Source organism: Lutra lutra, chromosome 11, assembly GCF_902655055.1.
Source record: "Lutra lutra chromosome 11, mLutLut1.2, whole genome shotgun sequence".
NCBI classification, from domain to species: domain Eukaryota; kingdom Metazoa; phylum Chordata; class Mammalia; order Carnivora; family Mustelidae; genus Lutra; species Lutra lutra.
The window spans coordinates 5,295,989-5,312,193 of record NC_062288.1 but is presented as its reverse complement, the minus strand read 5'-3'; the positions used below and the strand labels follow the sequence as shown (position 1 = coordinate 5,312,193).

Below are 16,205 nucleotides of genomic sequence, written 5' to 3'. Positions count from 1 at the left end.
GCAGGAGGCACCAGAACGCTATCCTTTCCCCACTGAGGTATTTAGAAGGAACGCTGCTTATCGGGCGTGTCCAGATGTGGGGGTTGTTTTCCGTGGCATCTCCCCCTCGACTATTCACAGTCCCCAGTCCTGCGGAGCCCAGAGCAGCTGTTAGAAGCCTGCTGACAGCCGGAGCTGCTCCCTGAGATGGAGGGGGGTGGAGGGGGACAGGGGGCAGGGCGGCAGGGTGGGAGGCTGACACGAGACGGGGCCGGTGGCTCAGGCTTCTGCCAAGTACTCACGTGCATGCAGCACAGTTTAATGCAAAGATCTGCCTTCTCGAGTTGTGTGATCTGTAACCTTTTTGTGTGTGGAGTAGGATGGTGGCGTAGATGCTGGTTTTAGTGTCAGAAATTTGAGAAAAGAGGAATCCCCTTTGAGGAGTACAATCGGACTCTTCGATCTGTACAAAAAGTCCTCTGGAACACGCGGATGAAATGTCGCTTTCTGTTGTGATTATAGGAAGTTTATGGACGGTGACGGGATTATTTAATAGACTCACCCACGGTCGTTTGAAAATACCTGCTTTTAGGGGCGCCTGGGGGGCTCAGTCGGTGAAGTGTCTGCCTTCGGCTCAGGTCACAGTCCCGGCCCAGGGTTCTGGGATCAGCCCCGCGTCAGGCTCCCTGCTCCTGCTCCGTGGAGAGCCTGCTTCTCCCTCTCCCTCTGCCTGCTGCTCCCCCTGCTGGTGCGCTCTCTGTCTCTGTTAAATAAATAAAATAAAAGCTTTAAAAAAAAAGAAAGAAAGAAAGCGAACCTGTTTTTAGAATCAGAGAGAAAGTGAGATCTGGAGAAAAGGGCTTTGAGCTGATTTGTCGGAGTGGCTTTTCGACGCCTGGGAAAGCTGGTGCCTGGACATCCATGGCAGACAGGGGTCTCTGGGAAAGGGGTCGCACATAGACTTTCTGGGCCCACTGCTGTCCTAGGCTCCTGGTCCCTGAGGGACCCAGAGCAGAGGAGGACACATCTTTCAGGGCGCATGGGTTCCCCGCTCCCCTCTGCCTGGCTGCCCTGTGCCCAGCGTGTGCGCAGCTGTCCCAAGATGTTGCCAGGGTCGGGGGGACATGGGGAGGGAGGAAGCGGCTGTCCGGGAGCGCTAGGGCCTGCGCCCGTGTACGCGTGTGCCCCTCCGAGCTGCTGCCCCCCCCCGCCCCCGCCACTGTGGGGCTTCCTCAGGACCCTGTGCAGACAGAACGCTCTGCTTTGGACCGTGGCATCGTCCCATCCTTGCTAAGGTCCTTATAGCCCCGCAGGTCTATTTTTCCTTATTTTGCTGGGTGAAAAATTTCAGGTTTGTAGACCAACCATCAGCAAGTTCGGGGTGCTTGACTTTGTCCCTATTACTACAGAAATGTTTTTTTCTGACTAAACTTTGGAACAGAGGTCACTGATTTGTTTTGCACGGAAACGCCGTTTTAACGAATGCCAACCTAAAGGAGTCCCTTTTCAGGAAAGTAAAGGCAGGGGTCATGATCGCGCACTCAGGCCGGGCGCAGCTCCTCCCTTCTGTCGTGGGGACACGTGGGACGGGGGCAGGGTCTCTTGTTGGCGGCGGATTCCCTCACAGCCAGGAGCAAGCGGGGCTTTCCGTGGCTCATGGTTGGTAGCGGGCGTGGCCCCGGACTTCCTGGCAGTTGTGGGAAGGACATCCCGGGCCTCGGCAAATTTGGGCTTCAAATATGTTTTTACCAAAGAATCCTCTATGTGGCACCAAGGCTCTGGCCATGGGAAAGGAGGAGGGGGCTTTGGAGGACCCGCCCACCGGTCCGAGCCAGGTTTGTGGCATCTCCTTCTCTGCCATCTTGCCATCAGTTCACACGGCAAGGCTGCCATGCCTTTGTCCTACCGAACACTCTGTTATCCCTGGTGGTTGGTTTCCTGTTGAGCGGACTTCCGGGAGGGGGCGTGGCACCATCAGAGCAGGTGCCCTGAGTGTGTGCACACCTGTGCATGCCATGCACGGCGTGTTTTCCTCGTGCTCCAGCAGCGTAATGCAGGCTAGGAGAGCAGCCCCGCGTGCGGATGGCGTGGGCCTCAGCCCTCGAGGCCGGGCATTCGGACAGACCGTGGCGCGTCCCCTCCCGTACTCTTAGCAGACTGCCTGTCTGTCCCTGGAGCTTCCTGACTCACCGGCTTTGCACTCACTCTCCCCTTGCCCACCCGCCTTCCAGGGGTCCCTCCAGACACTGCTTGTCTTGTGGACGTTTTCCCGGTTACTGTAGTCCCTGTTCTTCATGAGAGCGGGAATTCCCTGGCTCAAGGGCAGCATCATTTGCCGGAGTCTTTATTAACGTAAGTCTTCATGAGCACATTCCCCGGTGCCGAATGGAGAAGCAGCGTGCAGAAGCCGGGATTGACGTGAATTCCTCCCCCGACCTGTTCCAGGACCCCTTGCGCATTTGGTACTGCATGACAGAGAGGTGTCAGTGTCGTCCGTCCTGGTCCACATCTGCGCTCACAGCGGGTGAACAGGAGCGGAACAGCAGCCAGAGGTCATCGCTGGGGCGAAGGCACCTGGCCGGCTCTGCCTGTGTCTTCTCACACGTGTGTTTTTCCTCCACAGAGAGGTGCCTGGAAGACCACGAGCTGGTGGTCCAGGTGGAGAGTACCATGGCAAGCGAGAGCAAGTTTTTATTTAGGAAGAATTACGCAAAATACGAGTTTTTCAAAAATCCTGCGGTGAGCATCTTAACCTCTTCAGGTTCAGGGTTTCCGACTCTCGAACTCTCGGGGTTGATGTTTGGGATCCGTACCAGCAGCGGATAATGGAAGTGAGATGGATACGGGGGTGGCAGAGGGTTTGAGAACCCGATCTGCTGTCTCACAAGGTGTCCTTGCTTGGAACTCTGTCTCCGATGCTTACCTAAATGCCTTTGTGGTGGCCAGACGTGATGAGGGCGTTTTACGTGGTCGCAGAGGGAGAGGGGGTTAGCCTCTGAGTGGGGAGAGAGGTGGGGCAGGTTTTTCAGTTACATCGAAAGTTCATGGTTGAATTGGTTCAACCAAGAACAGATCGGTTCAATATTCAGCAGAAGAAAAACTCATTACTCTCTGCAAATAGCCAGTAATACTACCTGGTTTGTGGAAGGAAGAGTTTCCTGGCACATCGGGCTGGATCTTTCTTTCCTTTTTATTTCCCTGGGGGGTGGCGAGGGAGGCATGTGTCCTGGGACCTGTCAGGATCCAGAGCCCCCTGCTACTTAGGGGAGGAGAAAGACGTCATTTTAAATACAGATGGACATCCGCGCACCTGTAGGAACATTTTGAACACTAGCGGCCCTGTAACGCTGCTTTTCCCCACTTTTAAACCAGCCTAATGTATTTGTTTTCCCATTTCCTTAGAATTTCTTCCCAGAGCAGATGGTCACTTGGTGTCAGCAGTCCAACGGCGGTCACAACCAGCTTCTGCAGGTACTGGGCAGGGACGCGTTTCTGGGTGGACGTCCTCTCCAGTGGCAGTGGCGGCTCCCCAGAAGCTAGACGGGGTTGCCGTCTTCATACCAGCCCTGGCTCTGTCGGGGTTTAGAGTAACCAAAAGTAATTGTTGGTTGGGAAATGGGTACGTAGCCAGGCTCCTTCATGGCAAAACACTTGCCAGCAGGATGAGCTTCCTCCAGGCTAGAAGCAGCGTGAGCAGAAGGGCGGGAGAGAGCAGCCATGGGCCTGCGTGTTCTCCTCCGGAGCACAGGTCCCGGGCCAGGCTGCCGCCCTGGGGATCTCCATACAGACCCTGAGCCCCCTTCCCGGAGCGAAGAGCTACCATAAAAACCTTGAGAAGGTAGCAGAATGTACTTTAAAATGAGTTTCATATCATGTCTCCCTCTGCCTTCTGAAGTCTGTTCAAGAAATCCCGGCCTTTCCCCAGCCCCTCCCCGTGGCCCCGGCTGAGCTGCCCACGCTCTCCCAGGGAAGGCAGGAGTGGGGACTGTTAGGCTGTGCCCCGAGAAACTTGTCTGTTTACGGCATGTCGCGTGAGAGAACAGACCATTCATGAATGCAGCCAACGTTCTCCAGGCGGCCTCAGGTTAAGAGCAACCACGAAAATTTAGCTCCCGCAGAACTCTGCCCGCTCTCCTCCTTTGTCTGCTCTCTGGATCACCACGCCTGTTTTCACCTCCCGAATAGTGAGGGCTTCAGAGCTCCGTTCTGGGGTTTCCCAAAGCCCCCTTGATCCCTATGCCCCGACCCTGACTGTAGCGTTTGTGCCGTGTCCACTGGCCTGTCCATCTGCGGGAGGAGCCATGTCCCTCACAGTCCCTTGAGGAGGACCCGGCCCTGTCACTGCTCCGGTCTTGCTCCCGGACCTGGCTCTTGACCTCGGTTTCCCAAGGAAGGCATGCTGCATGTGGGAGGGGTCAGCTGGGATGGCAGTGTCACCCAGCCGTTCCTGGAGAGACGCATCAGCTCTCCTTTCCACGGAGGGTGACACAGTGGACGTGACGTGCTCGGTCTCCTTCCACACGGCTCCCAGTGCTTCTTGTCACCCTAACTTTTAATGAGGCTGCGTGTTTTATGGGAACCCAGGAGAAAGGGAGGGCCCTTAACCCTATTGTCTCATAGGGGAATCTGCGACGTCCTGTGTTTTCGTCAATGCTGGGAAGGTGCATTGGCTCGCGTGGGCCTGAATGTCCTGCACACCGATTTACATGGGGTTTTAAGATTTTTGAAAGGAAAACTGTCAGTTGAAAATGCTTGGTTTGACCAAACAAGAGTGATTTTGTAATTCAGACGATGTCAGAGTGTCCACGACGGCAGTGAGAGGCGCCTGCTCCCGGCTGGCGGCGGCAGCTTCTGACCCTGACGCGTCTCTCCAACAGAACTTCCTGAACCCCAGTAGCTGCCCCGAAATCCAGGGGTTCCTGCACGTGAAGGAGCTCGGCCGGAAGTCGTGGAGAAAGCTGTACGTGTGTTTGCGGAGATCAGGCCTTTATTGCTCCACCAAGGGGGCGTCCAAGGTGGGTTTTAAAGCCGCCGCTGCCACCACCATCACACCAGGCCGGGGGCAGTCAGAGGGGACGCGGCTTCCTTGGAAAAGCACATCCAGGTCCCCTGGGCTTGTGATAACTGGAGAAGCTGACTCCCAGTTCCCGGCCCACTGGTCTCCCTCGGAAACCAGGCACTGCCCCTCCTGCAGGCCCCCGGGCCAGCCGGCCCCGGTCTTGGGAGCAGAGCCTCCTTGGCGGCTGGAGTCCCTAGAGGATGCTGACTGTTTGCAGAGTATGGAATTTGGCACCCAGGCTGGCCATGGGGTGGCTGGTAGATTGTCGCCAAGCTAGTACGTGTTACTGTAGATATTTCTGGGAAGAGACTGGAGCTGGGCATGGATGTCCAGGAAGGGCAGGTGAGAGATGGAAGCTACAGTGGCAGGCGTCCACAGCTGGGGCACTGGGGGCTCGCCCTGCTGGCTGGTCCTTGCACACTCCTGCTTACACACTGTCCTCGTGGTGCGTGAACACGCCCTGCAGCGGGGGAGGGCCCCGCAGACCGTGGCCAAGCGTGCATCATTCCAGGAGAGAGGAGGGAGGGTCTGGGGGGACCCCAGGTGAGGGCGCTGAGGGCCAGGCTGCCTTCGAGCCGCTCTGGGCGGTTAGTGGCTGCCCCGCGTGAGCCGGGGATGAGGGGCCGGGGCAGGTGGAGCTGTTTCCATCCCGTACGGGGCCGGGAGGGCAACTTGATTTCCCGACTTCCCCGTGCCCTCATAGAAGCTGACCCCAGAGCAGGAAGCAGAACTAGGATGATGGAAGGTCAGGGACGAGGATGGGACAAGCTGTCGAGGGAAGACTGCGGGATGTCTGGACCTTACACAGCATGGCTGCAGAGCTGGCCTTGGCCGGGCGTGGCAGCGTGCTCTCCACTTTGAACCTTAGGCTCTAGATGTTCTCTGGTCTTCACTTTGAACGTTTGGTTCAGGCGCTTTGACACAGCATATGGCAGAGTCTCAAATAAATATGCTGTCTTGTGGGGTTTTGGCTTTTTTAAAGATTTCATTTATTTCTTAGGAAGCGAGCATGAGAGAGCGACAGCACAGGCAGGGGTGGGAGTAGCCGGCAGAGGGCGCTGAGCAGGGAGCAGGGAGCCTGACAACAGGAGACCCGATCCCAGGACCGTGGGATCATGACCTGAGGCAGACGCTCATGCAACTGAGCCGCCCAGGAGCCCCACTGTCGCAGTCTGGGCGCTGGGTTTTCTTGGCGAGGGCTGTGGGTGCCTTTGGTCCTCCTCAGCACTTACTCTAAACGGCCAGTCGGTCTGTGGGCTCTGAGAGAGGAATGCACACACAGTGTGCGCAGACCGCCCCTTTGACGAGCACGCGGGAGCGCCTGCCGTCTGCCCGGTAGCTGACCCCCCTCTCCCACAGGAGCCCCGACACCTGCAGCTGCTCGGGGGCTTGGAGGAGAGCAGCGTCTTCTCTCTGATTGCCGGCAAGAAGCAGTACAGTGCCCCCACCGACTACGGCTTCTGCATAAAGGTACCGCCCTCCTGCCCTGTCTGGAGGCTACCTCTCCCCGTGGCATCCCACCAGGGACTTCGGGATGGAACCCGAGACTCCTGTCTTGGCGCTGGGGTTATTTGAGTTATTTTGTTACAGAAACAGGTTCCCGGTGCACTGATTCATTCCTGGTTCTCACTCCGTGTCACTCTCTGAGTAGCTAGCACCTTGGGGAGAGGCAGAGGATGTGGTGGACCGTGTATCAATGGGCTCCGTGGCTCAGCGACCCCAGCCTGTCACTTGGGTGGCCCCCGGGGTACTGAGAGCCAACACTTTCCGTATGGGCTCCTGGTCCCCGGGACAGCGGGTGTGCCCCTGCCCTGCCTCTGTGCTCACGTGTGTGAGAGCATGGGCTCACGCATATTTCCACATGTGCACACACGTGAACACACAGATGTGCTCACGTACATGCACATGTGTGTACATGTGCACACATAGATGTGGACACACATGTGCTCACATACACACCTGCACACGTGTACACACCTGTGTGAATACAAGGGGATGCACACGTGCATACACATGCACACGCAGATGTGGATCCATCATGTGCTCACACACGTGCATACACAGATGCGGACACATGCTCACATACACACACTTGCACACATGTACACAGCTATGGGGATGGAGATGCACACGTATGTCCATGTGCACACACCCGTGTGCAGGGCCCACTCTCCCCTGTGGAGGCCGAGCTGATGTCGGGGACGGTCACAGTAGAGGCTGCTTCCTGAGTACACAGGGCTCGTGAGCTGCTCCACTAAGGGCCCTCCCACCGTCGTCTCACTGCATCTTCCCAGGTGCTTGTGTGGGAGCCGAAGCAGCCCCATTGCTCACACCCTCGCTCCAGAGAGCGTGTGCACGGAGTCCCCCAGCCAGGTTGACCTGCGAGCCTGGGCCCCACCCAACCTGAGGAGAGGCCAGGGAGTGGGAGCACACTGTTCCCACAAATCCCAGCTTTTGTTTTACCCGGTGAAGCTTCCTGGGCTTTGGAGGAGCAGGAGCCCAGCGCCCGAGGTGCCTGGGAAAGCAGCACAGGGGCAGCCTCTACAGGGGCTGGGGCCACTGAAGCCCAGGTGGCCAGCATCCCCTCTGTTCCTGCCAGTGCACCTGCACCCATTCTCCCCCATCGCCAGGTAAACCCTGCCTCTGCTTGGGGCCCTGCCATCCCTCCACAGCGGCATGTGTGACAGTGATCCTTCACCCGCCCCAGGCTGCTTGCCCCCCAAATTCCCTTCTCCGGGGTGACACTGCCACACTCTCTGGACCATCCATGGGTCCCACCTTGGGGCCACTCAGATATGCCACAGGCCCTGACCCCCTCAGGGCTTCTCCCCTCACTGGCCGAACCCCACAGGAGCCCTTTCCCAGCTGCCACCTCGGTCCTCCTGGGAGGCAACCAGACATCTTTTCTTCCATAGCTCTGGGCCCTGTTCTCCAGTTGAATACAACTTTCCCCACACAGAGCTGGGCACCCCCTTGTCCCCATGGCAACCACCACTTTCCCTTGTGAGAGTTTGTGTCCTCCGAGATACCCCTCTTGGGAGCTGGCCGAGCCCTCGTGACTAAACCCAACCCAGGCTGGTCCGTGCCAGGCAGAGGATGCAGCCTCTCTGGTCTCATCCTGCTGGCTGGTGTGCACCGGGCCTAGTTCTGCCCACACGGGGGTGTTCTGCGTTCACCGTGTCGCACTCACGGGGTCCTCTCTCACCTCCTGCAGCCCAACAAAGTCAGGAGCGAGACGAAGGAGCTGCGGTTGCTGTGTGCCGAAGACGAGCAAGGCAGAACGTGCTGGATGACCGCGTGCAGGCTCCTCAAGGTACGCGGCATCCCGCGTGCACCCTGCGTCTCGTCGTGGACAGCCCTCCCCGTGGCCCGCCAGCCCCGTGTGCCCGCACGTCCTTCCAAACAGGGTCTCAGAAGCTGCTCCCAGAGGCTTCCCGTTAGGTCAGAGCCGGCGTCCGACCGCGGTCCCTGCCGTTCGGGGACGTGGTGGGACTCAGAGCAGTGCCCCTGGTTTCTCCCACCAGATGCCAGGAGCACCTCAACCAGTGAGACAACCAGAAACGTCTCCAGAGGTGAACGGATGTCCCTGGGTGGGGTGTGGGGGCGGGAGACTGCGCCGGCTGAGAGCCTTGGGTCTAGGGAAATAGGAATAGAAAGACCAGAGCGGACGCCAGGGAGAGAGAGAGCACGTCGCTCGTCAGGAGGGTTAATGACTTCAGAGACGGAGCATCACACTCTCGCTTCCCGTAAAGCCGGGGCCATGAGGGAAACGTGGCACACCATGCAGCTCCCCACAGCGCCTGACGGACGTAGCAGCGTCTCCTGCCCACACGTTCTTAAGGGAGTCCGCTGCATAGAACCTCAGTGCCCTCAGCAGCCATTCCCAGTAACCGCCACGGTGATTCCGTGTGACCCCGCGGTGAAGGCTAGGCGTGTAACAGCAGAGGACACCTCACTTCTGCGATCCCGGGAAAAGCCCCTTTGCGCACATCCGTGCCCCACATGGCTGCCGTTCCTCACGTACATAAAGTGCATGGGCATCGCACCGTTGTGTGCAGTGGTTGTGTGAGGTGAACGTCAGGGTGTCTGGAGGAGAAGGCGCGGTCAGCGGTGGCTGACCCGTGCCAGGGGGCTAGGAATCTCTTGATGAAAATTCCAACCTTCATTGAAGCTTCCAGCCAGGCAGAGTCCGGGCAGAGCCACCTAGAGAAACAGACCCGCTGAAGGAGGCGTAGCTCGTGACCTCTTGGAGATGCCGGGGGCCACCTGCTCCAAGCATGGGCGTCCTGGAAGCCTCCCTTCCCCAGAACTGCACATTGTTTTATTTTTGCTGCCATTTAAACAGACGGGTTAAGTGTAAAATGTTACTCTTTTGTAACATTAACATCTCAGGGAGGGGACGTTAATGTGGGTACAGGACACCATAGATTGGAGGTGACTCCTTGACAAGCCGGCTCTACAGCTTATGGGATGTCCGTTCAGAGGATACTCCTCGGTGACATGAACAACGGGGTCCTCTCTGGAGTGTGTTGTGGGAAAATTCCCGGGACGTATTATTAAGAATTAAAAAGCAAAATGCTCCCTTGGTTGTAGGAGCAAGGAAAGGAGAAGCTAAAATGCACCTGTGCGTTTGCTGGTGTGCACGGGAGTGCTCGGCGAGACACGGGTGGGGCAGGCGGAAGGGACACCTTCATAGTTCTGTATGCGCGTGATTTTTTTGGGTCTGCGGATACATGGTCTTGGAAGAAGCAGGAAAGGAAGCGGGAGCACGTCTGTGACGCTGTGGGATTGGTGCTTTGGGGTCGTGCACAGCCAATCCAGGGAGCGAGGTCTCTGCCGGGCATCGTGCGTGGGACGTCAGGGCCAGCGGAATGGAACCAGGCACAGAGAGGGAAACGCGCAGAAGGAGCGGTGACGGTCCTATCCAGTGTTACCGTTAGTGCCAACAGGAATGCGTCCCGTCGGAGGTTAACACAGGATCAGGAACGTTGGCCAGCGTTTGCTTTGGGCCGGACTCTTCCTCACGTCCAACCTCGCCGTAGCTCAGCGGCACGCGTGCCCGTCGCCATCCTCCCTGGACGGAGGACAGAGCTGAAGCCCATCGCGTTCTGCCTGGGGGCGGGGGCCAGGGGTCTACTGGTGTGCGCACCGTCAGCTCTTGGGCCCCACTCTGGGCTCCAGAGCTCGCCACAGCAATCCACTGCCCTCCGTGAGAGCCAGAAGGACGGGGACCCCCGTCCACGTCTGCATGTGGCCTTGTTGCCTCCAGTCAGCCCCAGACCCCACATCCCAAAGGCTGTTCCTGAAGGAGGTGAGGGTCTGGACTGAACGGCTACTGGTGTGGTTGACAGGCTTGGGCCACTCAGGTGACACAGAAGCTGAAGGGCACCTTCAGTTCCAGCTGGTTATGCGCCGTGGCGTCTTACCGCCACCAAGCAGGCTGATGGACCTCCTCCCACCTGAGAACGCCTTACTTTGCCACCCCCCTCCCCATCCTGTCTCGAACTATCTTGGTCTCAGAGCAGGAAGCGAAATCAGAAGACTCTAGACCCTCGCCTCGTACCCCAACGTCACCTTCAGAATGGGGTGTATTTTCTCCCGGAAGTCGGGGCTGTTCGAAGCCATAGGAAACCTTATAAAGTGTGTCTATTCCCTCTGCCCAGCTCCTGTCCCAGCCTCCCAGATGTGAGTATGGACTCAGGTCCCTCACTGTCCATCTCCCTGACAGGGGACCTGACCGGGAGACGGTCCATCCATCCGCCCTCCCTGCACTTGCTCAGTGCCGGGTCTCGGTCCAGATGTCATCTTCCCTGGTGCCCCCCTCAGCCCCTCTCGGACAGCCAGGATTGCCCGGCACTCAGAACATAACTGATGCTTGGAAAAAGTGACCTGGATGACAGCGGGCACCACCCAGACTCCTGTGTCTGCCTGGGACTGTTTCTTTTCTGAAGCTCTTCCTCCTGGTGTCCTGGGCAAGGCCGGCATCGACCCAGGGCTGGCTGGGGCAGCGGGTGGGGGCTTGGACCTCAGAGAGTCTGGGTCTCGGGCCGGAGTCCAGGAATCTCAGCGGCACAGACTAAGGAGACACTGGGCTGCGCCTTTCCACGGTTGACCAGGGGGCTTGTCGGTAGTGAGTGATGGCAGGTCCCCAGAGTGCCAGTGCTCAGACTGTCCTGTTCCCAGAAGGGGGTCAGACGTTCGTGTCCTCCCTGGAGGAAGCGTTGCCTTTCTGCTGGTCCCGGTGTATCCAGGAGTCACTCTTGAGTGATGGCTAAGACTGCAACAGCTGTCCGCGTTGTATTAAAATCCCAGGGCTTGTTGGAGAGCAACACCTTATTTTCAGTGAGCCATGGACCTTTTGTGCCTCTGAGTCCCATCACGGGTCCTCTTTAAAGAGGAGCTCGAGCCTGTGTAGGAGAGCACGGGCCCTGCTGTCCCCAGAGACGCTTGGGGGACAAAGCTGGCAGGTAGTATCAGCTGCCGTTCCTCCTTCTTTCCTATTGTGCGGCTAAATGATTTTGTAGCCATGGGGGCGCGTGGAGGGAGCATTAACCTTTGTTGCTGTGCTCTATTATCTCCCCCCACCTTCTAGATGTTTCTGAAACTGCCCTAGAAATTCCTCCCCAGGAGGGAGGTGTGGCTTCCCAAGCGCAGGTTTCAGTAAGGAAGGCTTGCTGTAGAGACACCCCAGCCCACACAGGCAGTTCAAATGTCCGTCAGAGACCGTCATCCCCTGCAGGATGCCCAAAGCACCTCTGCTCAGAGGCAGCCTGCACGCCCCGCCCTGGCCCGTCCCTCCCTCCCCACCCCTGCCCCTGTTCCCAGTGCTGTGTGCCAGGCTTCCAGGCCACAGCAGCCTGAACGACGGGAGCAGGACGAAATGGAGAGCAAGTGGAATGGACAGAAGGTAGAAACCAAAGCGCATAAAAACGGGGAACTTGAAATGGGGAGAGGAGACGCCCACTGCACTCCTCTCCCTACCGTTGTCTTTTAAGAAGGAAATGTGTGCAAAAACAAAGGAGACCCTAAACTTGACTGCAAAATCCAGAAGGAGAAAATCAACCACATTTTTAGTTTCTCTAAGTTTCTGGGAATGTTTTAAGCTCTGTGTGGCGTGAACGGTAACAGACAGTGGAACCCGCGAGGCACGTGGACATGTCGGTCAGCGTCCCGTCCTGCTTCTGGGGCTACACTGTCCCTCCGGAACCCACTCAGATTTCCTCTCTGCGAATAGCCGAAGAACACGGCTGCTTAGTTGTCTGTCTCCTACAAGACCGTAGCTCCCTCAAGGTCGAAAGCGCATCTCATACTCGCTTTGCGTTCCTAGACCTGAGCCTGCCAGTAGTGGATGGTGACCCTAAGCCCTCGTGCAGTCTTCGCACAGGGAAGTAAACTTCCATCTCGCTTAAGAACATCAATGTTGAATGTTTAATTCCGTTCCAAGAGAAAGGGATCGGTGTGTCACTCATGTGACGGTGTTCCCCACTCCTGTGCCGTCGCGTGTGAGGAGGCTGTTTGCTCGTGTGGCACATGTTGACTTTGAACCTGCAGCTGTAGCCATTCCCCTTACGTGGGGACGTCTCTGCAGTCCCTTTACACCCCAGAGCAGGATATCAGCTGTCACTCATCTGTCTCCTTCGTGAAAGTGCCTGAGAGTGTTGCATTCAAGCAGATGTGAATAGGAAATAAGAAACGTTTTGCCCAAAATGAGGGCGAATAATTCTATGGCCATGCGTTTTTTGTTTTTTTTTTTTTTTTTTTTTGTTTTTTGTTTTTCCCAAGCAACGGAAGGAAGTGTAAAGGAAAAAGAATAATTGGATCGTGTTTCTTTAAAACCCACTCATCTAAAATAAAAAGGGAATACTGTTAAGGAATTGGTACTATAGGTCGTGTACAGACGGTTAATAATGTGAAAACTGTCATTTTATGCCAATAAAACTACCTCTCAAGGCTGGAGTATTTATTTTTAAGCGAGGAAAACAAGAATTCTTAGTCATGGAACTTCAAAAAACAACTGTGGGAAGTAGACAGCTTCTTTAATACTTAAGGCAGACATAATATTTCAAGACTACAGTGCAAATAAAGCACAGTTCGATACCTGCCTTAAAACAAACTAGTTAGATGGCTCATGGGTCAAGGACGAGTCCTCCGAGTGAATTATTGGAACCGGGAGCAGTCTTGGGCCATCCTGAAGGGGGTGTGTGTGTTTCCCTTCTTATTCTTTCTTTGGCCTGAATTTGATGATTTTTCTTTAATGCTTTGCAAGGGATCCTTAGGCCATTGATTTTAAGCCTTATGTTTTCAACTGTTTGTCATGTTTGTACAAGTATTCGATTCGGAGTGTTGGTACGTACACGTGTGTGCGCGCGCATGCCGCACACACTTCTGCTTAGAAGACCACACATGCACACATGCATGTCACACAAGTTTGGAATACTTACGTCTCTGGGCCCCCAGGTGGCTCAGTCAGTGAAGTATCTGTCTTCTGCTCTGGTCATGATCTCAGGGTCCTGGGATCAAGCCCCACATTGGGCTCTCTGCTCAGCAGGGATCCTGCTTCTCCCTCTCCCCATGCCTCTGCCTCCGTGTGCGCTCACTCTCACTCGCTCGCTCGCTCTCTCTCAAGTAAATAAATAAAATCAAAAAGAACATTTATGTCTGTTTGACACCGATTCTTCGGTCCTTCCGAAATCTGCTGTTACCTGCATCGGGGATGCCCGCCCCGACGCCTCACCCACCCGACGTTACTGTGGGTATGTCTGTGTCTGCATGGTTTTTCTCCTCATTTCTGTGTTTCTGCCTTTCCGGGTCCTCGTGTCTGACAAACACCGTGTAATAGGGCTTTCTCCTCTGGTCATCTTCACGTTCTCGTTGGCGCGTTTGTTGGGAAAGCTTTCCTTCCGCAGCTGCTTAGGAATGTTGGTGCTTACGTCTGCCATTTGCTGTCTGTTTTCAGTTGGTCACATCAGCCTGTGTTCATCTTTATCCCCATTTAATTTTTTGGGTGGGGGGCAGGGGAGACCCATCAGTTAGTTTTATTTCTATTTTTAAACCTCTGTCCACGTTGTTTCTCTCCTTCCTGGTGGTCCCCCTGGCTGTCCTGGCACGATCTTCCCCTCACTGGGCCCCAGCCTGCCCTGCTGTTCCCACCATGTCTGTGCAGGGGTGAGGCCCTTCTCAGTATCTCACCCTAGATTTCAGTTCTTCCCGTGTCTTAAGCCGCTTAAGACTTAGAAGAGACCCTGTTGTTAATTTGAATTCCCTGCACATGTATATTGACCCTTTCCTGGGTTCGCATCCCTTTCGGGGACCAGAGACGTGCCCAGTTCTTCCAGCATGGGTCTGCTGGAGCAGCTGCCGTCGCCCGAGATGGGTTCGTCTGCCGTCATTCTGTCTCGCCTCCACTGTCAGGGGAACTGTCCACAGACCGTGGGGTCCCTTCCGCCCGCCGCCGCCCTCCGCACCCTGTTCCACTCACTGCCTTCTCTCTGTGTGTCCGTGGAACTCAGCCGCCTTCCACTTGCGGCTCCTGTGACCGTGGCGTGCGCTCTTCCCCACTTGTGTTTGTCGCTCTGTCTCCGCGGTCGCACTGGGACATGCGGGGACGTGGGTTTCTCCCTGGTAGCCCGCCCCGAGGTCCTACAGCCTTTCGTCTTTCTATCTATTCTGGAACATGCTTGGCCAGCCGCCCTTGGGTACTTCTCGCGGCCCCTCCCCCATGTTCTGGGAGCACCGGCACGCGCGTGGTGGACCTTCTGGTGCTGTTCCAGACACCAGAGGACACCCTGTGGGGTTGAAGCTGGAGAGGAGCTACCTCTTGATAACTGCATCTCCTTGCCCAACCGTCTCCCTTTCCTGTGCAGGCGAGCGGGGGACCGGGGTGCAGGCGGGCGGTGACAGGCGAGCGGGGGACGGGGGTGCAGGCGAGCGGGGGACGGGGTGCAGGCGGGCGGTGACAGGCCAGCGGGGGACGGGGTGCAGGCGGGCGGTGACAGGCCAGCAGGGGACCGGGGTGCAGGCGGGCGGTGACAGGCGAACGGGGACCGGGGTGCAGGCGAGCGGGGGATGGGGTGCAGGCGGGGGACGGGGTGCAGGCGGGCGGTGACAGGCCAGCGGGGGACGGGGTGCAGGCGAGCGGGGACCGGGGTGCAGGCGGGCGGTGACAGGCGAGCGGGGACCGGGGTGCAGGCGGGCGGTGACAGGCGAGCGGGACTCTGCTTATTACCCGGGCCCAGGAAGCATGGACCGTGGGGGGCGGGGGGGCTGTGTGTGTTCGAACCCAGAGCCCTTACTTTACCATGACCCTGAGTGACCTGCCTCACTTCCCTCTTGCATCTGTTACTTGTACTTGGGGATAAAGGACGCGTTTCCTGACGGGGAGAGGAGTAAAATGAAATAAAGCTCTTGGAAGTGTACCTGGCCCATAGCAGCATTCACTAAGGTTAACTGTGGAGCTAGACCTTTTTTTTTCTTTTAAGATTTTTTAAATTTATTTGAGAGAGAGAGAAAGCATGAGCAGGGGGAGGAGTAGAGGCAGAGGGAGAAGCAGGCTCCCCGCTGAGCAGGGAGCCCGAGGACTGGAGACGCCATCCCAGGACCCTGGGATCAGACCCAAGCTGAAGGCAGACGCTTAACCAACCGAACCCCCAGGCGCCCCTCGATATTATTACGTCGTCACTGTCTGCTTCTCCCTTGCCCCCCTCCAGCGTGAGTGAGCCAGTAAGCTGCTCCTGTCCACAGGGGACAAGCGTGCAGGGGCGAGGCTGTGTGCCCATAGCGGTGGCTGGGGTCGCTCCCTGTTCTGTACTCCGTGCGGTCCTTCCCTGCACGGGTCTGCCGCTTCCCAGGGCTTGGGGGGCTCCAGGGGCCCCGGCGGCTGACTCTGGCCCTCCCCCTGCAGTATGGAATGCTGCTGTACCAGAACTTCAGGATCCCGCCCCCGCGGAAGGCCTTGCTCCCCTCCTTCTGCACACCGGTGGTGAGTGCATCTGCGGCGTCCGAAAGGCGGGCCCCTTCCCAGCATCCCAGCTGAGCGCGGGTTGTTTCCAGGGAGACGGGTTTGTCTGGCCGGCGATGTGACTGCTGGGGTCGGGTCCTGTACCGGTTAGGGCGGTGGCTCTGTTCAGGAGCTCAGGGACTGTCATCAGCCATGTCTTGCTCTCACCGG

At 57.2% G+C, this 16,205-nt stretch overlaps 1 protein-coding gene across 3 annotated transcripts in view; it reads left to right on the top strand.

The window, feature by feature from the left end:
* GRB10 (growth factor receptor bound protein 10) overlaps nucleotides 1-16,205 on the top strand; it is a 173,321-nt gene that overhangs the window by 142,799 nt on the left and 14,317 nt on the right. For 2 of the 3 annotated variants that reach the window (XM_047695307.1, XM_047695306.1), the window contains 7 exons: nucleotides 2,603-2,718; nucleotides 3,382-3,450; nucleotides 4,857-4,994; nucleotides 6,398-6,508; nucleotides 8,253-8,351; nucleotides 8,563-8,610; nucleotides 15,939-16,016. In XM_047695307.1, the coding sequence (XP_047551263.1) occupies nucleotides 2,603-2,718; nucleotides 3,382-3,450; nucleotides 4,857-4,994; nucleotides 6,398-6,508; nucleotides 8,253-8,351; nucleotides 8,563-8,610; nucleotides 15,939-16,016 (659 nt within the window). The remainder of the gene's footprint in view (nucleotides 1-2,602; nucleotides 2,719-3,381; nucleotides 3,451-4,856; nucleotides 4,995-6,397; nucleotides 6,509-8,252; nucleotides 8,352-8,562; nucleotides 8,611-15,938; nucleotides 16,017-16,205) is intronic. The other variant, XM_047695308.1, reaches the window with a different exon arrangement.